This window comes from Entelurus aequoreus, linkage group LG15, assembly GCF_033978785.1.
Source record: "Entelurus aequoreus isolate RoL-2023_Sb linkage group LG15, RoL_Eaeq_v1.1, whole genome shotgun sequence".
Classification (NCBI taxonomy): Eukaryota; Metazoa; Chordata; class Actinopteri; order Syngnathiformes; family Syngnathidae; genus Entelurus; species Entelurus aequoreus.
This window is the reverse complement of record NC_084745.1, coordinates 18824838-18850401: the sequence shown is the minus strand read 5'-3', so window position 1 is coordinate 18850401 and position 25564 is coordinate 18824838. Positions and strand designations below refer to the sequence as shown.

At 39.3% G+C, this 25564-nt stretch overlaps 1 protein-coding gene across 4 annotated transcripts in view; it reads right to left on the bottom strand.

Annotated features, from left to right (window-relative positions):
- Positions 1-25564, bottom strand: part of gpr158a (G protein-coupled receptor 158a) — a 188240-nt gene that overhangs the window by 47881 nt on the left and 114795 nt on the right. For all 4 annotated transcript variants that reach the window (XM_062020954.1, XM_062020958.1, XM_062020956.1 and 1 more), the window contains exons 7-8: positions 6664-6890; positions 1796-1864 (exon numbers count right to left, since the gene is read on the bottom strand). In XM_062020954.1, coding sequence (XP_061876938.1) covers positions 1796-1864; positions 6664-6890 — 296 coding nt within the window. The remainder of the gene's footprint in view (positions 1-1795; positions 1865-6663; positions 6891-25564) is intronic.

The following is a 25564-nucleotide window of genomic DNA, read 5'->3' as shown; positions in this document are numbered from 1 at the left end:
AGTTTGCCCAACCAGTCTACATGTGTTTTGTGGACTTGGAGAAGGCATTCGACCGTGTCCCTCGGGAAGTCCTGTGGGGAGTGCTCAGAGAGTATGGGGTATCGGACTGTCTGATTGTGGCGGTCCGCTTCCTGTACGATCAGTGTCAGAGCTTGGTCCGCATTGCCGGCAGTAAGTCGTTCCCAGTGGGGGTTGGACTCTTCCAAGGCTGCCCTTTGTCACCGATTCTGTTCATAACTTTTATGGACAGAATTTCTAGGCGCAGTCAAGGCGTTGAGGGGATCCGTTTGGTGGCTGCAGGATTAGGTCTCTGCTTTTTGCATCGGTTCTCAGCCGAGTGTGAAGCAACTGGGATGAGAATCAGCACCTCCAAGTCTGAGTCCATGGTTCTCGCCCGGAAAAGGGTGGAGTGCCATCTCCGGGTTGGGGAGGAGACCCTGCCCCAAGTGGAGGAGTTCAAGTACCTCGGAGTCTTGTCCACGAGTGAGGGAAGAGTGGATCGTGAGATCGAAAGGCGGATCGGTGCGGCGTCTTCAGTAATGTGGACGCTGTATCGATCCGTTGTGGTGAAGAAGGAGCTGAGCCGGAAGGCAAAGCTCTCAATTTACCGGTCGATCTATGTTACCATCCTCACCTATGGTCATGAGCTTTGGGTTATGACCGAAAGGACAAGATCACGGGTACAGGCGGCCGAAATGAGTTTCCTCCACCGGGTGGCGGGGCTCTCCCTTAGAGATAGGGTGAGAAGCTCTGCTATCCGGGGGGAGCTCAAAGTAAAGCCGCTGCTCCTCCACATCGAGAGGAGCCAGATGAGGTGGTTCGGGCATCTGGTCAGGATGCCACCCGAACGCCTCCCTAGGGAGGTGTTTAGGGCATGTCCGACTGGTAGGAGGCCACGGAGAAGACCCAGGACACGTTGGGAAGACTATGTCTCCCGGCTGGCCTGGGAACGCCTCGGGATCACCCGGGAGGAGCTGGACGAAGTGGCTGGGGAGAGGGAAGTCTGGGCTTCCCTGCTTAGGCTGCTGCCCCCGCGACCCGACCTCGGGTAAGCGGAAGAAGATGGACGGATGGATGGATGGATGGATGGATGGATACATGCAGTCCGCTTTCGGCCCCCAAGTCAAGTTTGGACACCCTTGAATAAGAACATTGATGTTGTGTGCAGTTTATGCAACTTGTTTTCAAAGTACGCCATGCAATGCGATACATGTGCTACTGTTTAATCTCAGCTCACAATCGGCCATTTTTATGTCTCTATTGATTGTTAGTGAGCCGTGGCTGCTTCTGATTGGTCGATGGAATAAGGCTCCTACATATAAGCGATCGGTGCGATGATCAAACCATGCAGATAGAGAGCATACTAAAAGTAACTACGCCACGTTTGGAAAGCAGCACGAGCACCTTCTCAACAGATGGTCGCCTTCAGACAGGCTGCTGGCGGCTTCAGCCAACTCAGTGTGCCGTTTGCAGGCGGCCGCCAACAAACACAACACACACACACACACACACACACACTTACACACCTCGGCGGCGAAAGGCCTGCTTATCCCAGCTCCATGCAGCTGTCAAAAAGCAGGTTCCCGACTGAGCGGCGTGATTTATAGAGAGCGTTTTGTACTGACAAGGTAAACAATTGGCCGGTGCACACGCGCCACTTTTATACACACCTCTGCTGCTTTGGGATGCGGGGTCATATACCCCATTGTTGTTTTCCCGGTACAGTATATTGCTTACTAAGTGGATGGTGGCCCACACTGATGTCATCAAAAACGGAAGGTAAAAAGACACTTACCGGGAAGTAGAGAAGAAGAGCGCCGCACAAGATGGCCTCCAGCAGGACGAGGCCCGACGCTCTGATACTCTGCACGTGAACACAAATGCATCACAATTACTACAAGCAATCAAATTCGTGTATCGTAAACATGCACAGGTTTCAAGAATGGCCAAACTTTTTCCACTTTGATACGGATTGTACACTAAATGTGCTGCAAACAATTAAGAGTAGGTCAAAATATGCTAAGCTATTTGATTTTAGATTTGTGTGACAAGCAACTTGGTGTACTAATAATTAGAGATGTCCGATAATGGCTTTTTTGCCGATATCCGATATTGTCCACCTCTTAATTACCGATTCCAATATCATTATATCATTATATATAATTATGCCTAATTTTGTTGTGATGCCCCGCTGGATGCATTAAACAATGTAACAAGGTTTTCCAAAATAAATCAACTCAAGTTATGGAAAAAAATGCACTGCCATATTTATAATTGAAGTCACAAAGTGCATTATTTTTTTTTAACATGCCTCAAAACAGCAGCTTGGAATTTGGGACATGCTCTCCCTGAGAGAGCATGAGGAGGTTGAGGTGGGCGGGGTTGTATATTGTAGCGTCCCGGAAGAGTTAGTGCTGCAAGGGGTTCTGGGTATTTATTGTGTTGTGTTTATGTTGTGTTACGGTGCGGATGTTCTCCCGAAATGTGTTTGTAATTCTTGTTTGGTGTGGTTTCACAGTGTGGCGCATATTTGTAACAGTGTTAAAGTTGTTTATATGGACACCGTCAGTGTGACCTGTATGGGTGTTGACCAAGTATGTGTTGCATTCACTTGTGTGTGTGAAAAGCCGTAGATATTATGTGACTGGGCCGGCACGCAAAGGCAGTGCCTTTAAGGTTTATTGGCGCTCTGTACTTCTCCCTACGTCCGTGTAAACAGCGGCGTTTTAAAAAGTCATAAATTTTACTTTTTGAAACCGATACCGATAATTTCCGATATTACATTTTAAAGCATTTATCGGCGGATAATATCGGCAGTCCGATATTATCGGACATTCCTACTAATAACTAATGATACATCATTAATAATGAAAAAAAGGCTGTTCGCCCGGGTCGAGCCTTGGGCACACCTATTTAGGTATGCAGTAAACCCTCATTTATCGTAGTTATTTGGTTCCAGGCCTGACGAGAGTAAATTAACTTACTCAATTAGTGATTTTAAATCAAGCGCTTTCAAAGCTAGAGCATAATAAAACATTCTAAATACAGTTTTTAGCATTATGAGAGCCCTCGAGACATGAAACACCACCCATACTTGTAAAGGTAGGACTGTAGGCTCAAAATCCAGGAAAAACACGCACTTTCCAAAAAACGTAATAAAAGAAAAATAAAGAGGTGCACGGCAAAAAGTGTACTTAAAGAAAAAGCAAGGCCAGCAACACTCGTGTCCTTTTTATAATTTTAATATAAACTGCCCAGGCGCTACCAAACACAGACCGGTTTCGACAAGGTCTTCGTCAGTGTGCAATTTTCTAACAGGAAGTGATGCACTTAAATAGTCACAGCTGTGGTCAATGAATTGATATAATAAATCAAGAAAAACTTCAAAAATGAAAGTGCACAAATAGAACAAAATGGAAAATTGTACAAAATAAATCAAAGACTCAGTACAGTATCATAGGTAAATAAAGTCATTAAAAAAATTAAAGAATGTGTGGACAACCAGTATAATAAAAGGAGACATAGCTCATCAGCACAGTGAAATAAATAAATAAAAGCGCTAGAATAGCTATAGCTCCCTCTATATATAATAAAATACTTATAAAGTATCAAAATGAAGCACCAACCTGAAGCCCTACATCAAGCCACAAAAAAAAGCCTATCAGTGGCCACTACCACCACATTGGTAGTGATCATTTTTAGTTAATTTGGCCATTTACATGCTTAAAATGCTTAATTTAAGACACAAATACATAGAATATGCTTAGAAAAAATCTGCAATAGGTTGAAGCCGCAAACTTCAAAGCACAATTTGGTGAAGGACAAATGGAGACTCTTCCTCAAAACACTACAAATAGTAGGAACTTAATTATTTAATATATGATTCTAATAATATTATACATCCATCCATCCATCCACTTTTTACCGATTGTCCCTTTTCCGTGTCGCGAGGGGTGCTGGAGCCTATCTCAGCTGCATTCGGGCGGAAGGTGGGGTACACCCTGGACAAGTCGCCACCTCATCGCAGGGCCAACACAGATAGACAGACAACATTCACACTCACATTCACACACTGGGGCCAATTTAGCGTTGCCAATCAACCTATCACGAAATATATTATTGCATTGTAATATTATTATGTAATGCATGTATTATATAGGTATTATTCTTTATTTATAATTTTATTCGGGATTCATATATACACTATAAAGGGAGGTCAAGTAAAATTAGACTTTTTTTATGGACGAAATTCATGTTTTAACCAGTTTTGCGTGATATAAGTGCGTATGAATGCATAAATAAAAATATTTTACCTACAATCGCGAGTAACGGGAACAAAAACTAACTTTTGGCATTTAGCATATTTCATAGTTTAGGGATGTTCCGATCAAGGTTCTATGCTACCGATTCTGATCATCCAGGAGTGATATTGGCACATACCAATACCAATTCCGATCACATGTACTAACTGTAAATGTTTCAATGTATTTATGGTGAGTGCTATTGACAGTGCAACAATATCAAGACAATATTTAAACTTATTCTCCTTTATTAAATACAAATCAAAACAAAGTCACTAGTACACAATAACGAAACAAAAGCAAAAATTACCATTAACTACTTTTTCAAATGCTTTAGTTTTGCTCTCAATGTCCTGCAGTGTCCAGAGAATTATTCCCTGAGTTTGAAAACATGAACAAAAAAATATTGTTGATAAAATAAAAAATATCCCTCTAGCATCGACCATATATTGATACTACCCTTGGAATTGACACCACCAATTTATGGCTCGATCCGACCCTCCTCTTACGTGTCGTGTAACGGACTGTGACAATGCTGACACACCAACAGTTTATTTTGTATTATCTTCTCTTTAACTATTATTGATGTACTTATTCATGTCCTGTCAACATCTGCTTACTTTCTGCTCTAACGTGCTTCCATCCACACTTCTTAAACTTTACTAAGCACTTGTTTCTTGGTGTTGTTTCAAACTAGGTTAGCTTAGCTATTAGCATGCCTGCTCCTGGCTTGCTCTCTCTGTGTAACATGTTTAGCCTCGTCCTCCAGTGGTAACGATTTGATAATGATACTAAGAAATGCAGTTTATTTTCTGTAACGGCGATGATTATTATTAGCTTAGAGGAACAGCTCCACTCTGTTTATGAAGACACATAATTAGCTGCTAGCCACTAATCAGCCGGGGGACTAAAAATGAATTCAGTGTCAGTCAGAGGGGATCAGTGTTTGTGATCTGCATTTTTCCACATACCTTTTCACGAAAATCGTCTGATACAGATTGGTGGACGATCGGTTGGCAGATCCCTAATAATAATGTTAAAGTACCAATGATTGTCACACACACATTAGGTGTGGTGAGATTATCCTCTGCATTTGACCCATCACCCTCACCCCCTGGGAGGTGAGGGGAGCAGTGAGCAGTAGCAGTAGCCACGCTCGGGAATCCTTTTTGATGATTTAACCCCCATTTCCAACCCTTGATGCTGAGTACCAAGCAGGGAGGTAATGGGTCCCATTTTTGGTATGACTCGGCCGGGGTTTGAACTCATGACCCACCAATCTCAGGGCGTACACTCTAACCACTAGGCCACTGAGCGGGTCTGATCGTATTTAATAATGATCGTATTTGTGTTTCTTTGGCGTCTTTACAGTCACGGCACGGGCTCGAACCCGCTTTTCCCTGGCAGCTGAGTCTGCCAGTACCTCCGTGGGCGATCAGCAATCTGCACACCTGGGACTGATGAGGGCGAGCGGTATAAGGACCAGTGGACCCTAGGATCCTCGCGGGAACTTAATCCTCTATGGTGTACTGTTAGCCGACTCCAGCTTTATGCTCTCTCTCTCTCTCTTTGCGTTTCCCCTCCGTGTCTGATGTCCGTGTTGTCCTCCTGCAGTTCGTTCCTGAGTTTCCCTGTTGCGATCCCCTGTTGTTCCCCTCTGGATTCTGGACTGCCTCCCTTGGATCTCGACCTCTCGCATGACCACGGACTGCCTTCCTGTTTTGTCCCTCCTCTCACTCAACACAACACTTGGTAACACACACTACAGCTAACCACACACATAGCCTCACACACACACTCTAGGATTTTGTCACACACTCCACTCTATAGTTATTTGTTAGTATTGTTTGATTATTATATATATATTGCATATATATATAATAAATCATAGAGCTTTACTGCCCCCTTGTGTCTGTGCCGTCAACTCCCTCTGGTAAACATAACATTTACGGCACTAAATTACGAAAACAAGCAAAACAAATAAAAAAATTAAAAAAAGACAAACATTACCAACGTTGTGTAGAAATGAATATGAAGGAATATGAGCTAGATGTTGTAGTGATCAAAGTGAAATCTAAAAGAAGCAACAATGACTTCCTCAGCGCCTTGAGGTTAAGTGGCGAGGCGTGTGGCGTGTATACCTGGAAGTGTGAATCACGAGAGGGCCTATTATTGAGATAAAAACGGTTTCCTTTTTACAAAGAACTACACCCACACACGATCAGCGCGCGCTCACGCTGGTCGCTGTCCAAGGTGCTGATGCTGTTTGATATTATTTCAAAGCTTCATTGTGACCGCCTACATGTATTCACCGTGAGGGGGAATCAAACGTGTGACTAACTCCGGTTGGAGGAACGCGTACCTTGTTCCTGCGGAAGTGGTAGACAAGCACCATGCTTATGAAGACCACCAGCATGCACAGGCACTGGAAGGAGAGCACGGCTAAGCGCAGGGCGCCGTCCTCACGCGCTACGCACGGCGTGTCGTCCTTGCAGAAGGCGCAGCCGGGCTGACACGGCAGGCAGTCGCTGGAGGATGCCTCGTCCGCATTGGGCCCGCCGTCTGGCACCGTCCCTTTTGGCCCTGCCCCTGTAGAGGACACTGTTAGTTAGCATCAGATGCAAACATGGACAGACTGACGTGGACTTGGTCGTCACTCCATCTTAATTATTCATCTCTTGATGCTTGGATGAGTTTGATGTGGAAGAACAAGTTCAAGAAATCTTTTACTTAACTCAAATGGACAAACATTTAGAGAAAGCAGCACTGAGAGACAGTCAAGGACACAAAAATACACTCTAAAGGGGCCTCCGAAATGTGCCCTATGAGACATTTTCAGCCTGCAGGTCATTTTTCTTGAGTGTTCTCAAAATGTTTTATTTTATTTCAGCGCATGTTAACAGTGTTATCTTCCTTTTAATTTTACATTACCGTATTTTCTGGACCATAGGGTGCACCGAATTATAAGGCGCACTGCCAATGAATGGTCTATTTTTTTTTTTTCCTATATAGGGCGCACTGGATTATAGGGCGAATTAAAGGAGTCATATTATTATTATTTTTTTCTAAATGTAAAACACTTCCTTGTGGTCTACATAACATGTAATGGTGGTTCTTTGGTCAAAATGTTGCATAGATTATGTTTTACAGATCATCTTCAAGCCGCTTTCTGACAGTTGCTTCCGGATGCGCCGTTTTGTGGGCGGTCTTAATTACGTGGCTCACCTTCGGCAGCGTCTTCTCCCCGTCATCTTTGTTGTAGCGGCGTAGCGTGCAAGGACGGGAGTGGAAGAAATGTCAAATGATGGAGCTAACTGTTTTAGTGACATTCAGACTTTACTTAAATCAATAATGGAGCGGCATCTTCTCATCCGGAGACAACAACACTGGAAATGTGTCCCGTGAAAAACCGTCCGACCGGAACTCTCGAATAACTAAAGTTCCTTGGGTGAATAACGTCAACTCACTACACCGGTATGTTTTAGCACTTTCATGGCGAGTTTACTGACAGATGTAAGTAAGAACTTTACACTACTTTATATTAGAAATGGCAACAGCGGAGGATGAATGTCACATAACAAGTAGAGAAGAAGAAGAAAGTTAACGACTACGGTGTCGCCACGGACTATAAAGGCGGACTCTCGCATTTTTTCAGGATTTATACAGATCCCAAATACAGAAAAGTTGATTTTGCATAATATTGCGAAACAAAACGCCAGATAATATGTCTTACCTTATACACACACCATAATTATACTCCTATGTTGAAGCACATCAAACGGTGCAGCCCACATTTATCTCTTATGTTTGACTGCCATCTACTGGTCACACTTATCATTACACCATGTACCAAATAAAATTGCTTCGGGGTGGGTAAGCTCAACCAAACTTATTACTTACATTAGGTGCACCGGGTTATAAGGCACACTGTCAAGTTTTGAGAAAAAAAAAAGTATTTTAAGTGCGCCTTATAGTCCGGAAAATACGGTACTTACCTTTATATTTGTGGCGGTTCTTCTTATGTTTAGTTGCTGTCCAGCGCTCTTATTTTCTAGTTTTCACTTACTGTTACTCGCCTTTGCAGCACCTTTACTTTGCTTGCCAGCGCACCTGTTCTCGTTTAGTTTTCAGGTCTATTTAGGTTCAGCTGTTGCTGCTGGAACATTGCTTTACTTATAAAAACTGTTTGCTAACTGCTAGCATCCTGTTGATTGTACCTTAAAGGCGGTTTTGTAATTGCACAGTTTTCCCTATGCTTCCGGTCCACTCCCAGCTGCACTAGAAGTTTAAAAAAATGTCTTATGTTAAACACCTTCTACCTACACGCTGTCTCCTAATGTCCTGCATACCGCTGCTATGCGGCGCAGTCGTCACACTTTTGAGCGATTCAAAAGGGCCAACATAAATTATTTAATAAAGTTATTAATAAATAATATTAGTTCTACACCATACCAACTTTATTTATAAAACCCTTTTGGTAGTGGTAGTAGTAGTTTCAGAAAAATATACAGTACATAATAACAATACATAAAAGTACAGATATATAATCAAATAATTGAAAACACATAAAAAAATAAAACAATACATAATGATTAGGTTTTTCAAATGCAAAAAGAGTGGGAAGAAGTGAAACGTATTTACTCCTACTCCTTATTCATAAATTAACCACCTAGCTTACTTGTCAATATCATCTATAACAGTGATTAACCTACTGATCCTATCATAACATATTATTAACAATAATATATTATAGTAATAAACAAGGTTTTTTTGTTAGTTACATACTACATACACATATATCGGCATATACTGTACATATGAAAATGCTTAGTGATGATAACACCAACAAATAATTAATAAATACCCAAATTACGAAAATAATACTAATGATGTAAACACCTTGTGACTGTTAGAAGGCTCTCACACAATTGAAAACAAAAGGCTGTACACCAAAGTGTGTAACACTAAAGGAAAGCATTAACAGCAATAAACAAAACAAAAAAACACGTTAAAATATTGTTTGTAAGCAAAAGTAAAAAACACGATCAAAATTAAAATGGTTGGATGAAGTATGATAAGAAACACTGAGTCAGAAAAAAATAAAACCAACAAAAATAAAGTTCTAATTCTCATACTTGGTTAAAGAAAATTAATAAAAAATGTATTGTATAATTTTATCGACCACTTATGTTACAAGTGTCAAACTCAAGGCCTGGGAGCCAGTTCTGGCCCGCCACATCATTTTATGTGGCCTGCGAAAGCCTGGAAAAAATGGGTTTCAATAAAATATTTTTTGTTTTACTAAATGCATTTGTTCTTTCAAGTTTGACAGAAAAAATGCATATTTTAAACATTATCTGATCATGTCAATTATATTATATATACTGTACTACAAAACTATTTTTGTGAGATAAAAACTAATAGTTAGATATCTGCTTGTCACCTTTCTTTATGATTATAAAGCAAGTTATACATAACAAAATCTAATAATCAAAAACGTGTGCATTTCGATTAATCATGATTAATCACAGGTTATTACCCGCAAGCAAAATATAATTTTTTTTTTTAAAGCGGCCCTCTGAAAGCAGCCATTACTGCGATGTGGCCCTCAATGAAAATGAGTTTGACACCCCTGTCTTATGTGATAAAAAATATATTTATAAAAACAATTATATATTATGATTACAAATTTTATGAAAATAAGAAAAAAGTTCTTAATATTTTTTAAAATTTGGGTGAAAAGTTTGCTTCCAAGTGTAAGTAGCTAGTTGAGCATATCTCAAACCACATTGGTTTGTTTTTGAAATCTTTAAAGTAGCGATGTCCGATAACATCGGACTGCCGATATTATCGGCCGATAAATGCTTTAAAATGTAATATCGGAAATTATCGGTATCGTTTTCAAAAAGTAACATTTCTGACTTTTTAAAACGCCACTGTGTACACGGACGTACGGAGAAGTACAGAACGCCAATAAACCTTAAAGGCACTGCCTTTGCGTGCCGGCCCTGTCACATAATATCTACGGCTTTTCACACACACAGGTGGTGGCCGTATAAACAACTTAAACACTGTTACAAATATGCGCCACACTGTGAACCCACACCAAACAAGAATGACAAACACATTTCGGGAGAACATTCCACACCGTAACACAACATAAACACAACAGAACAAATACCCAGAACCCCTTGCAGCACTAACTCTTCCGGGACGCTACAATATACACCCCCCGCTACCCCCCCAACCCCGCCCACCTCAACCTCCTCATGCTCTCTCAGGGAGAGCATGTTCCAAGCTGCTGTTTTGAGGCATGTTAAAAAAAAAAGCACTTTATGACTTCAATAATAAATATGGCAGTGCCATGTTGGCATTTTTTTCCATAACTTGAGTTGATTTATTTTGGAAAACCTTGTTACATTGTTTAATGCATCCAGCGGGGCATCACAATAAAATTAGGCATAATAATGTGTTAATTCCACGACTGTATATATCGGTATCGGTTGATATCGGAATCGGTAATTAAGAGTTGGACAATATCGGAAATCGGAAAAAAAGCCATTATCGGACATCTCTACTTTAAAGTATGTATCGAAAGATTGCCATATGATGAACTACACTGTTCCTGAGTAGATAAAAAAAAAAAAAGATTCCACTCTGACCCCGCATGGCCTCATCAAGGTTGTGTCAACACCATCTATATGTGTGAACACGTAGAGTCAACACGCGTGCCGTCGATCCGCATATGACAGCGAGATGATGACTCGCGGCCAGACACTTTCATCTCCACAAGGACGCGGGGGACGGCGTGAGGACGGACATGAGCGGGGGATCAGAAATTAATTAAAGAGTGGGTCACACCGCTTAAGTACACTACACCACTAAGTCGATAAGTACTGAGTCAAGTGGACTTTTTCTGTAAAGACCGGAAGCAGAGACAAGAGACCGAAGGCGCTAAGGCTGAAGCTAACAATGGACAACAACAACAGGGGAGGACACGCACGTTAGCAACATTGCTATGAGAGCTACAGTGCGAACATAACATCATTCTAGGTTGATCAAACTTACAACGTCTGTAGCGGACTGTCGGATGCTTGGCAGAGCTCCGGGCTGTATTTTAAGATGTGTAGCGAAGCCCTTCATTTCATCATGAAAACGACCTCCATAGATGCGAGGACAATTTATAAGTTAATTAAGTTTGGTGCTTAAAAAACAGGCTCAAGTAGACATTACTGTTAAAACAAAACGGCATTAAATTTAATTACCGTATTTTTCGGAGTATAAGTCGCTCCGGAGTATAAGTCGCACCTGCCGAAAATGCATAATAAAGAAGGAAAAAAACATATAAGTCGCACTGGAGTATAAGTCGCATTTTTTGGGGAAATGTATTTGATAAAACCCAACACCAAGAATAGACATTTGAAAGGCAATTTAAAATAAATAAAGAATAGTGAACAACAGGCTGAATAAGTGTACGTTATATGAGGCATAAATAACCAACTGAGAACGTGCCTGGTATGTTAACGTAACATATTATGGTAAGAGTCATTCAAATAACTATAACATATAGAACATGCTATACGTTTACCAAACAATCTGTCACTCCTAATCGCTAAATCCGATGAAATCTTATACGTCTAGTCTCTTACGTGAATGAGCTAAATAATATTATTTGGATATTTTACAGTAATGTGTTAATAATTTCACACATACGTCGCTCCTGAGTATAAGTCGCACCCCCGGCCAAACTATGAAACAAACTGCGACTTATAGTCCGAAAAATACGGTAAGTAACATTTTGGATAAATTGTACTAAGGTTAAAGTCCCAAAGATTGTCACACACACACACACACTAGCAGCGCTGGCCACGCCCGGGAATCATTTGGTGATTTAACCCCCAATTCCAACCCTTGATGCTGAGTGCCAAGCAGGGAGGTAATGGGTCCCATTTTTTTGTAGTCTTTGGTATGACTCGGCCGGGGTTTGAACTCACAATCTCCCAGTCTCAGGGCGGACACTCTAACCACAAGGCCACTGAACTGGTCAATTACTAATCAGAGTAATTTTATAAACAACCTAAGTTTGACTTTTACTTGAATATTTTTGTGGAAACGCCCCACCCCCCAATAATTTTACTCTGTTACATTGAGTTTCAATTTCAATTGCTACATTTATTTACAGTACAGGCCAAAAGTTTGGACGCACCTTCTCCTCATTCAATAGGTTTTCTTTATTTTCATGACTATTTACATTGTAGATTGTCACTGAAGGCATCACAACGATGAATGAACACATGTGGAGTTATGTACTTCACAAAAAAAGGTGAAATAACTGAAATCATGTTTTATATTGTAGTTTCTTCAAAATAGCCACCCTTTGCTCTGATTACTGTTTTGCACACTCTTGGCACTCGATGAAGTTAAAGAAGTAGTCACCTGAAAGGGTTTTCACTTCACAGGTGTCATAGTTTTGATGCCTTCAGTGACAATCTACAATGTAGATAGTCATGAAAATAAAGAATATGCATTGAAATGAGAAGGTGTGTCCAAACTTTTGGCCTTACTGTATATCATCATTATATTTATTTATAATGTATTGATTATTGCTTGCAAAAACACATACGTCGGACTTGTTAAAAAGAATTGTTCCAGCAAATGGTAATGGGTTATACTTTTCTACCTTCAAGGTACTCAAAGCGCTTTGACACTATTTCCACATTCATCCATTCACACACACATTCACACACTGATGGAGGGAGTTGCCATGCAAGGCGCTAACCAGGACCCAAAGTGACATGATGTCATACGAAGCAGCAGAGCTCTTCAATGTCTACTTACAAAGGCGGAAAAAGTCAGTAAGAAAAGTTCACATTTCAGCCTGCAAGAATTCCACTTCCAACTAGAGAAAACATGTTGGGGTAAGTTGGAGATGGTTTTTTTTTAAATGTTTTAGCCACGCAAATGCTAACATTAGCCCTAACAAAATGTCATAAGTGACTGTAAAATGAGCATATTATGTAGTGCATGGTGTAGTAGCGTCTCTCTCTCTATCACGCACAATTTAAAATATAGCTACAAAAATATTGCAAGTTAAAAAAAATGTTAAGTTACAATGTACTTCCAGTTACTCCGTACTTTAGTTGTTTCACTGAATACTTACTCTCAAGTAAACTATCTAAATGACTACTTTTGAGTCTCAATTATTTTCTGTTTCGCTCCCGCTCAGCAGAAATTTTTTTTTTGCTCACCACTCACACAGTGAGGTGACTCTAAATAGTATCATTTGTCTATAAAAGGGTTATAAGTACACCTCTGCATAACATTGTACCCATTTTAACATTAACGAAACAAAAATAAAGAAATAAATATAACTCAACTTACAACATATTAATAACTGTATTAACATTGTGTTTTTTTCTAACATAAACTTAAAGTGCATCAATTTGCCTGAAATTAAAAAAAATATTTACTAATAAATTGACTGTATAAAGGAAATACATTTAGTTTTATCAGCAACATTAACTCGGGAGGAAAATATGTAAAACACTTTAAAGGCCTACGGAAAGCCACTACTACCACGCAGTCTGATAGTATATATATCAATGATGAAATCTTAACATTGCAACACATGCCAATACGGCCGGGTTAGATTAGTAAAGTGCAATTTTAAATTTCCCGCGAAATATCTTGCTGAAAACGTCTTGGTATGACGACATTTGCGCGTGACGTCACGGATTGTAGCGGACATTTGGGACACCATTGTGGCCAGCTATTAAGTCTTCTGTTTTCATCGCAAAATTCCACAGTATTCTGGACATCTGTGTTGGTGAATCTTTTGCAATTTGTTTAATGAACAATGGAGATAGCAAAGAAGAAAGCTGTAGGTGGGAAGCGGTGTATTAGCGGCCGGCTGCAGCAACACAAACACGTAGCGGCTACATCGTAGCCGGTGTTTCATTGTTTACATTCCCGAACGATGACAGACACGCTTTACCATTGGCCTGTGGAGAACTGGGAAAACAGAGACTCTTACCAGGAGGACTTTGACTTGGATACGCGGTACCGTGAGTATGCAGCTGCGGCTTCCAAACATTTGATCGCTTGCCCGTACGTGCGTGCCGCTATGTGCATGTCACGTACGTAACTTTGGGGAAATATATGTGCTGTATGAACTTTGCGGAGGTGAACGGTACTTTGGGCTGTGGGATTGAGTGTGTTGTGCGGGTGTTTGATTTGTATTGGCGGGTTATATGGACGGGAGAGGGGAGGTGTTTGTTATGCGGGATTCATTTGTGGCATATTAAATATAAGCCCGGTTGTGTTGTGGCTAATAGAGTATATATATGTCTTGTGTTTATTTACTGTTTTAGTCATTCCCAGCTGAATATCAGGTCCCACCCGCCTCTCACAGCACCTTCCCTATCTGAATCGCTTCCACTGCCCTCTAATCCTTTACTCTCACTTTCCTCATCCACAAATCTTTCATCCTCGCTCAAATTAATGGGGAAATCGGCGCTTTCTCGGTCCGAATCGCTCTCGCTGCTTGTGGCCATGATTGTAAACAATGTGCAGATGTGAGGAGCTCCACAACCTGTGACGTCACGCTACTTCCGGTACAGGCAAGGCTTTTTTTATCAGCGACCAAAAGTTGCGAACTTTATCGTCGATGTTCTCTACTAAATCCTTTCAGCAAAAATATGGCAATATCGCAAAATGATCAAGTATGACACATAGAATGGATCTGCTATCCCCGTTTAAATAAGAAAATCTCATTTCAGTAGGCCTTTAAATTTACCAAATAAAAATTCATAAAACAATTTCCTGCAGATTATTCTTTTTTTTAATCAAAATGAGGAAACTAGGATTATTGGCAACAATGCGTAAGTTTTTTTTAGTGCACAGCTTTTCAAAACGGAGTTTGAAGTCATTTGAGAAGTACTGCTCTAAAGTAAACATCCTCCTGTTGTTTCTCTACTCCACCCACGTATGACCCCACCTAATTGTTGTTTGACATCTTCACTGATTTACTTCCTACACTTTAAATTGTCAATTGGAACATAACCCCTGCAAATGGCAGAGGTATTCTCTGTAAAATGTCTTTGAGCTGCAATTTTTTGTAATTTTGACAAAAAATTTCCCAGAATGTTCAAGCCAATGTAGTGAAACAGTAGATGACTCCCTTCTCAAGGTACAAGGTAAACAATGGGTTTGGCCTGTGCAGAAATCCCTGGAAGACGTCCACATGGTTGGAAAGATAACAAACGTTTATCAATATAGTGCATTGGAAGAGGATTTCCCCAGAAAAGAAACATTGTGTCTGAGATTTGCGGGGATTTAGTCCTGAAAAAGAAGCATTGAAAGCTACAGTATGACTGAGCCCTTCAAAGAGTCTCCTAGTGGCATGGCAATGAGTCCTTCTCATCTTCTTGCAGCTCAGCGTGAGGACGCTTCAACACGCCTAAGTCTCCTACACACACACACACGCACACACACCTGCACGCACGCACGCACATTCTTGTATTTGTTACCTTCTTGAGACCTTCTTGCCTACCTCTTTAGGACTACCCTTTCTAGATATATAAAGATTTGTATAAACAACATTAATAATATACACATACTATGCAAACATAAAAAAAGTTGTTGTGAAAAATTAGTTGGAATTTCACAAGAAAAAAGTCAAAATTTCACAAGAAAAACTTTGAATTTTGGCAGTATTATAATAAAAGTAGTCATTTTACTCAACACAAGTCCAAATTTTACAAGAAAAACTGAACATTTGTGCAATATTATGATAAAAGTTGGAAGTTTACTCGATGACAGTCGCAATTTTACAATAAAAGCTTAAAATGTTGGCAATTTTATGAAAAGAGTCGTAATTTTACTCGACAAAAGTCACAATTTCATAAGAAAAAGTTTTAAATTTTGGCAATATTATAACAATAATCGTAATTTTACTTGGCAAAATAATGACCAAAGTCATAATTTTACTCAAAAAATGTCACTATTTTACAAGAACAAAAAAATTGGCAATATTGTGATAATTGTCACAATTTTATATGACAAATGTCACCATTTTGCATTAAAAAGTAATAATTGTACATTAAAAAAAGTAATAATTTTACGAGAAAATACTGCAATATTACAGAAACAGAAAGAATATGAGAAATTATTCCCAATTGTATAAGAAAAAAAGTGAGACATTGTGAGAAAAAGATTGCTTTTAGTTAATTTTTAATTTTTTAAATGTTTGGTTTGTAATTGGTTTTTAATCTTCATTATTTACTTCAAGCTATTACAGTATGTCTCTATATACATATTTATTTTATTTTTTAAATACATTTTGGCCAAAGGGAGCGCATTTAAATTTCTTACACACACTTATTACATATGTTGACCAGAGGGGGAGCACTTCAATATTTTACATACACTTGTTATTTCATATGTTGACCAGAGGGGGAGCACTTTTTTTTAAATTTGAAAAATCCCTCTTAAATCCCCACCCTAATTTTGATAGATTTCACCACTAGGGGTGCAAACGAGACATTCTCTATTAGATGCAATGGTTTTTCTGTATTGGGACCATGATTTATGTCCTAACTTGTTCAACGGTACTTTTTCTTGTTGATGTCTCAAGAAGGGTAGAAATACAAGAACACACACACACACACACACACACACACACACACACAGTGGACAAACGCTGGGAGACAAAAAGATGTCCCCGTGTGGATGAACACACTTGCTATTGGCCCCATGGTGGGCCAGACTGCGGCTGGCTAACAGGCTTGGCGCTCCTCTCTCTTATTGTTCTCTCCACACACACACACACACACACACACACACACACACACACACACACACACACACACACACACACACACACACACACACACACACACACACACACACACACACACACACACACACACACACACACACACACACACACACACACACACACACACACACACACACACACACACACACACACACACACACACACACACACACACACACACACACACACACACACATCACAGCTAACCCACTCTTGGAGTTTTTTTTCTCCCTTATTTCCGTGCACGCCACAAACAGTTTTGGGGTAGAAACTAGATGCAATAAGATTTAAGGCTTAAGGCACAAAGGAAAGTAACTCCCATCTTGGACTTGCTAATGCGTTGGGACACTAGAGAACTCTTCCTTTTGTCCCGGAAAACTTTCCACGAGATCTTGAAGCATGACTGTGGAGAATTTTTGTCCATTTGTGAGGTCAAAATGTCTTACTGAGACCAAGGATTAGGATTCAAGCACCACTTGGGACTGTAGTTTAACCTCTAATTGATTTATTTTGAATCATAAGATTATATTTTTGTACATTTCATGTTTTTGGTCAATTCATTTTATATGGGGGAAAATAGCTCATTTCTGTAAAACACCAACACTGTTTCTCACAAAGATATTTAACAGGCGTGTCTAAACGTTTTCCACTGAGGGCCACACACTGAAAAACTAAAGCTTTCGGGGGCCACTTTGGTATTTTTCAATTTCACAACCAATGCAATGTATTTTTGTAACACCTTCCCTCAATGTTGGTGAAGGTTAAAGCTCCCGGGGACCCAAACGTGTCTAAGTCATGGGTGTCAAACTTATTTTTGGCTCAGGGGCCGCATGGAGGAAAATCTGTGCATTAAAACTAAAAAATAAAGACAACTTCAGATTGTTTTTTTGGTCTTGGCGTGGAGCACTGCACGATGCACTCCATAAGTTATAACATTAAAAATAAATAATAATCAGTGAAGTAAGTTATATTTCATATGGTGAGATAAATAAGGATTATCTATAAAATGAATGGATGGATGGAATAAATTCTGAATGTTTATCATGGTTCTTCTTCTTTGTACTTTGTAAACACTTTACGTTTGAAGAGTTTCTTGAATTGGATCATATTAGTACATTGTAGTGTTGTCCCGATACAAATTATTTTGGTACCGGTACCAAAATGTATTTCGATGTTTTTCGGTACTTTTTGATACTTTTCTAAATAAAGGGTACCACAATAAACCGGTGACCGGTACTTTTTAGAGGCGGTATAGTACCGGATATGATTCATTAGTATCGCAGTACTATACCAATACCGGCATACCATACAACTCTAGTACATTGTTTGATTTCTTTGCTTAATCCAGTCCACAATTGAATTCAACATACTGATATACTAAAGGTGTTACGTTTTGTATGTGCATACAAATGTTTTAAGTTACATATTTGACTGATTACATTATCACATCATTTATTCAGAAAGTATAAATAACGACAAATGAAGATTTGAAAATGAATGAATGGCATTTTGTTTTGGTGTGTCACCTGGTGCAGCCTCTACACTCTGACCTTCTTCATTGGTTTCCTGGACTACAATCTTTTGCTTTTCTTTGTCTTCTTCCTTCACATCCATGGCGGCGCTCCCATAAGTTGCGACAACATCAAGTAACTATTATCTAATCTACTCTGTCAAAATACAAAAGAAAGGCGTGGGAAGCATCGACACACTTTTTGTCATGCCTCCTCTGTCAGAATAATTGTATCACAAAACTTTGTGTTTCAATGAGTTCCCGGCGAGCAGACAAAAGCTGTCTTTGATCTTACCAGTGTAAAACTCCACTGTGTAGGATGGGAAGCGACATGAAGGTGTCGGTTTCTTTGATATATTGTAATCCACAGGAAGATTTTGTCTTGACCTGAGATCTACAAAGCGGAGAGGAGGCAGGGCCTGACCTCCCTCCAGGCACCTTTTCTTTGAACTGTTTTGTGACCGAGGGCAATGGCTGTTTACGACCTTTTCTTTGAACCGACCTTTTCTTTGAACTGTTTTGTAATCAAAGGCGGCGGCTGTTTACGACCCTCGTCCCTTTAGAAACAGCTGCTGCCATGTAATCAGGGAAAGTCCAAATAAAAGAGGAGGCATACAATCTTTCATCAGAGCGTGGGACGACACTGTGCAAGGGTACAGTGTCTACGCGTTTCTCCTCAATTGAGCTAAACTGAATTCTGTCTCTGTTTAATTCCTTGCTTCTTGTCTTGTTTAATAGATGTCATCAGTGTTTGAATCTGACATCCTCCAAAGAAGAGCGCACAGATGGAGAATGACATAGAGGAAATACACAAGTCGCTAAACTTCATGTCAAGGCACCTGGCTAGCTTCTCCCAAAAGCTAAGCAAGCTAACAGAGCTTGTAGACGAAGTGAGGAAACTCAAATAAATAATTCGACAAAAAGACAAGACAATAACTGATCTTGAAAGGAGAGTTGAAAACTTGGAGCAGTACACAAGGATGGAAGATGTCATCATCGCGGAACTAAACATCAGACCGCGCTCATATGCCCGAGCTTCTGCGGCGGGCAGGAATGTTGGAGAGGACGCAGAGACAGAGGATCTGCAAACTCTGGAGGACCGAGTCTTGCTCTTTTTTAAAGGAAAAGACAAACACATGGATGCAAACAACATCTCAGCGTGCCATACGCTGCCACGCAGAGACAAAGCAAAGCCTGCAGCCCTTGTGCGCTTTGTAAACCGGAGACACAAAACGGAACTTCTGAGACGAGGAAGAAAGTTGAAGGGATCTGCGGTGTATATCAACGAGCATCTGACCAAGAAAATATCGGATATAGCACGGGAAGCATGGATCCTGAAGAAAAACAAAAAGATCGGAGCCACATGGACAAGAAACGGCAAGGTTTTCATTCAGCTGAATGGATCTACGCCGGAGCAAGCAAAAGTGATACTGGTAAGAGAACTTGAAGACCTTGAACAGTTCAGGTAATGTCGATTGTTCCATTTTTTGGACAGTTACAATTGCACTCTTGTCGAGCTCATTTTTTGATCGTTCCATTTTTGATGAGGACAGCTACAGTGAGATTTTTGATGAGCTTATTTTTGGAATGCTCAGACTAATTTTGTTGTTTTTTTACTTTTCCTTACCTTGGATCATAAAGACATACACTACCGTTCAAAAGTTTGGGGTCACATTGAAATGTCCTTATTTTTGAAGGAAAAGCACTGTACTTTTCAATGAAGATAACTTTAAACTAGTCTTAACTTTAAAGAAATACACTCTATACATTGCTAATGTGGTAAATTGATTGATTGAGACTTTTATTAGTAGGTTGCACAGTGAAGTACATATTCCGTACAATTGACCACTAAATGACTATTCTAGCTGCAAATGTCTGGTTTTTGGTGCAATATCTACATAGGTGTATAGAGGCCCATTTCCAGCAACTATCACTCCAGTGTTCTAATGGTACAATGTGTTTGCTCATTGGCTCAGAAGGCTAATTGATGATTAGAAAACCCTTGTGCAATCATGTTCACACATCTGAAAACAGTTTAGCTCGTTACAGAAGCTACAAAACTGACCTTCCTTTGAGCAGATTGAGTTTCTGGAGCATCACATTTGTGGGGTCATTTAAACGCTCAAAATGGCCAGAAAAAGAGAACTTTCATCTGAAACTCGACAGTCTATTGTTGTTCTTAGAAATGAAGGCTATTCCACAAAATTATTTGGGTGACCCCAAACTTTTGAACGGTAGTGTATACTCAACACCACGTATAAACACTAACCTAATACCAAATACAAACTTGTTTTCTCTTGGACTGCTTTGGGACGCTCATAATAGAGTACAAGTCTTGTCAGTTGTGTGTGTGTGTGTTTCAGTGCAAGTGTTTCAGTGGAGGTGGATACAAATGTGTTATCTGTACAAAGAAAAAAGAAAAAACTAAAATATAATGGAAAGTGAATTAAAAAATATCTTTACCAATGTTGGTGATAAGGAATTAGAATGTAGAAGTACTGATAATAATAATAGTAGTGAACTGTATAATAATTCTAATCACATCCAACTAGACTTCTATGACAATATCAATTACAACTGCAATTCAAATGAGTTTGGCAGTGACATAGATGCAGATTGTAATCTTTACAATGATATCACCAGAAACTGAGTACTACACAGATGAACAATTTAAACGTGTGAATGTGGACAAATAATTTACCATAATACATTTTAATAGCCGAAGCTCGTATAAAAACTATGAAAATAATAGAGAATAACTGAGCCAGTTCAAAAAATGTTGTGTTGTTGCAGTCTCAGAGACTTGGCTCGATGAGACCAAGTGTTGTGAAATGAGATTGGAAGGTTATGAATTATTCACTACAAATAGAGTTGGAAAAAGAGGAGTAGCACTTTTTGTGAATCGAGATTTAAACTGTTGAAAGATTGATAGTAAATCAACTGCTATAGCTGGAGTCTTTGAATGTATAAAATTGAAGTAGAAAAATCCCCAAAAATAAATGTCAGTTGTGTTTATAGAACACCTGGATCATGTCTAAACGCATTCAATCAAAAAATTTGTTTAGTAAGTCAAACAAGATCCATATTGTGTGCGGTGATTTTAATATTAATCTTCTGAACCCCATGGACAGTACCAAAACAACAGATTTTATAACAGGATTGTACAGCAATGATCTATTTCCCCTTATCACAAAACCAACCAGGATAACAGTAGACTTTGCCACACTGATAGATAACATTTTCACCAATCAACCGGAGAATCAAATAACAGCAGGAATACTACTCAATGACATAAGTGATCATCTACCTGTATTCAACATTTTCCACAATTTCTTTGATAAGAAAAAAAACAAAAAAGCAGTTCAATATAGATTTGTCAGACACCAAACACCAGAAACTATGGCAGCATTCAAGTCTGAGTTATGCGCTCAAAACTGGGGGGAGGTTTATACCTCCACAGACCCGGATGAGGTATATGAAACTTTTCTTAACATTTTCATAAAACTGTATGATAAGCACTAGGGCTGTGAATCTTTGGGTGTCCTACGATTCGATTCAATATCGATTATTGGGGTCACGATTCGATTCAAAATCGATTTTTTTTCAATTCAAACACGATTCTCGATTCCAAAACGATTTTTTCCCGATTCAAAAGGATTCTCTATTCATTCAATACATAGGATTTCAGCAGGATCTACCTCAGTCTGCTGACATGCAAGCAGAGTAGTAGATTTTTGTAAACATATTTTATAATTGTAAAGGACAATGTTTTATCAACTGATTGCAATAATTTAAATTTGTTTTAACTATTAAATGAACCAAAAATATGACTTATTTTATCTTTGTGAAAATATTGGACACAGTGTGTTGTCAAGCTTAGGAGATGCGATGCAAGTGTAAGCCACTGTGACACTATTGTTCATTTATTTTTATTTTTATAAATGTCTAATGATAATGTCAATGAGGGATTTTTAATCACTGCTATGTTGAAATTATAACAAATATTGATACTGTTGTTGATAATATTCATTTTTGTTTCACTACTTTTGGGTTGTTCTGTGTCGTGTTTGTGTCTCCTCTCAATTGCTCTGTTCATTGCAGTTCTGAGTGTTGCTGGGTCGGGTTTGGTTTTGGAATTGGATTGCATTGTTATGGTATTGCTGTGTATTGTTTTGTTGGATTGATTAATTTAAAAAATAAAAATTTTAAATAATAATTTAAAAAAAATAAAAATTTTAAATAATAATTTTAAAAAAATAAAATAATTTTTTTTAAAATGAGAATTGATTCTGAATCGCACAACGTGAGAATCGCCATTCGAATTCAAATTTTTTTCCCCCCACACCCCTAAAAAGCACTGTCCAATTAAAAAAATGGCATTAAGGACAGCACTGTTAAGGTGTGGATCACAAGGGGAATACTAAAGTCCTGCAAAAAGAAAAAATATCTTTACAGGAAACATTTAAAGGCCTACTGAAACCCACTACTACCGACCACGCAGTCTGATAGTTTATATATCAATGATGAAATTTTAACATTGCAACACATGCCAATGCGGCCGGGTTAGATTAGTAAAGTGGAATTTTAAATTTCCCGTGAAATATCCTGCTGAAAACGTGTCGGTATGATGACATTTGTGCGTGACGTCACGGATTGTAGCGGACATTTTGGGACACCATTGTGGTCAGCTATTAAATCGTCTGTTTTCATCGCAAAATTCCACAGTATTCTGGACATCTGTGTTGGTGAATCTTTTGCAATTTGTTTAATTAACAATGGAGATAGCAAAGAAGAAAGCTGTAGGTGGGAAGCGGTGTATTAGCGGCCGGCTGCAGCAACACAAACACGTAGCAGCTACGTCGTAGCCTGTGTTTCATTGTTTACATTCCCGAACGATGACAGTCAAGCTTTATCATTGGCCTGTGGAGAACTGGGACAACATAGACTCTTACCAGGAGGACTTTGAGTTGGATACGCATGCTTGTGGAAATGGGACAACAGAGACTCTTACCAGGAGGACTTTGAGTTGGATACGCGCTACCGTGAGTACGCAGCTGCGGCTTCCAAACATTTGATCGCTTGCCCGTACGTGCGTGCCGCTATGTGTATGTCACATACGTAACTTTGGGGAAATATATGTGCTGTATGAACTTTGGGGAGGTGAACGGTACTTTGGGCTGTGGGATTGAGTGTGTTGTGCGGGTGTTTGATTTGTATTGGCGGGTTATATGGACGGGAGGGGGGAGGTGTTTGTTATGCGGGATTCATTTGTGGCATATTAAATATAAGCCTGGTTGTGTTGTGGCTAATAGAGTATATATATGTCTTGTGTTTATTTACTGTTTTAGTCATTCCCAGCTGAATATCAGGTCCCACCCGCCTCTCACAGCATCTTCCCTATCTGAATCGCTTCCACTGCCCTCAAGTTCTTCACTCTCACTTTCCTCATCCACAAATCTTTCATCCTCGCTCAAATTAATGGGGAAATCGTCGCTTTCTCGGTCCGAATCGCTCTCGCTGCTTGTGGCCATGATTGTAAACAATGTGCAGATGTGAGGAGCTCCACAACTTGTGACGTCACGCTACTTCCGGTACAGGCAAGGCTTTTTTATCAGCGACCAAAAGTTGCGAACTTTATCGTCGATGTTCTCTACTAAATCCTTTCAGCAAAAATATGGCAATATCGCGAAATGATCAAGTATGACACATAGAATGGATCTGCTATCCCCGTTTAAATAAGACAATCTCATTTCAGTAGGCCTTTAAAGCACAGAACCAAAGAAACTGAACACAAATATAAAACGTACAAAAATAAGTTAACACAAATAATAAAGCACAGCAAAAGAACACATTTCTGTAACCTATTAGAACAACATAAAAATAGCATCCAGGGTAAGTGTAAAGTTTTAAATGGTATCATTAAAAAAAAACATGACAAATAAGGAACATCCAAGCTATTTCATAGAAAATAGTCAAACTATAAATGACTCTAAGGAAATAACAGATGCTTTTAACACCTTCTTTGTGAATGTTGGACCCAATTTAGCAAATTAAATTGTACAACCCGAAAACAGTGTCAAATTTAATGAACAAACCATTCAAAGGTACTTACTGTAGAATCGTTTTTCATTTCTCCTGTTCATGAAAGGGAAATCACAGAAATTGTAAATTCTCAGAAAAACAAGTCAACAGACTGCTGTGACTTAGACATTTCTCTGATCAAAGAAATTGTTGATTTTATAGCTGTTCTCTTCACTTATATATGTAATATTTCTTTTATAAAAAGGTGTCTTTCCAATGAAAATGAAAACGGCAAAAGTTATTCCCATCTTCAAAAGTGGAGATGAACATCAGTTCACCAACTATAGGCCTATTTCTTTACTCTCACAATTTTCAAAAGTCCTTGAAAAATTATTTGTATCAAGATTAGACAGTTTTATTGACAAGCATCACTTGCTAAGTGAACACCAATACGGTTTTCGATCAAACAGGTCTACTTCCATGGCAGTGATGGAATTAGTTGAGGAGGTAACCACTGCAATTTATAAGAAGGAGTTTGCTGTTGGCGTTTTTATTGACCTGAGCAAGGCCTTTGACACCATCGATCACACATTACTTTTAAACAAAATGCAGAGGTATGGTGTCAGAGGTCTTGCTCATGATTGGTTGAAGAGTTATCTTGTTGGCAGAGAACAGTATGTGCATATGAATAATGTAGATTCATATAAAAAGATTATAAAACATGGAGTACCCCAAGGTTCTGTACTGGGACCAAAATTGTTTTTATTGTATATTAATGACATCTGTAAAGTCTTTAAAAAACTCAACTGTATTCTCTTTGCTAATGATACAAGCCTGTACTGTTCTGGACAAGACCTTGGCCAGCTCCTAGAGACTGTAGAGAGTGAACTCCAC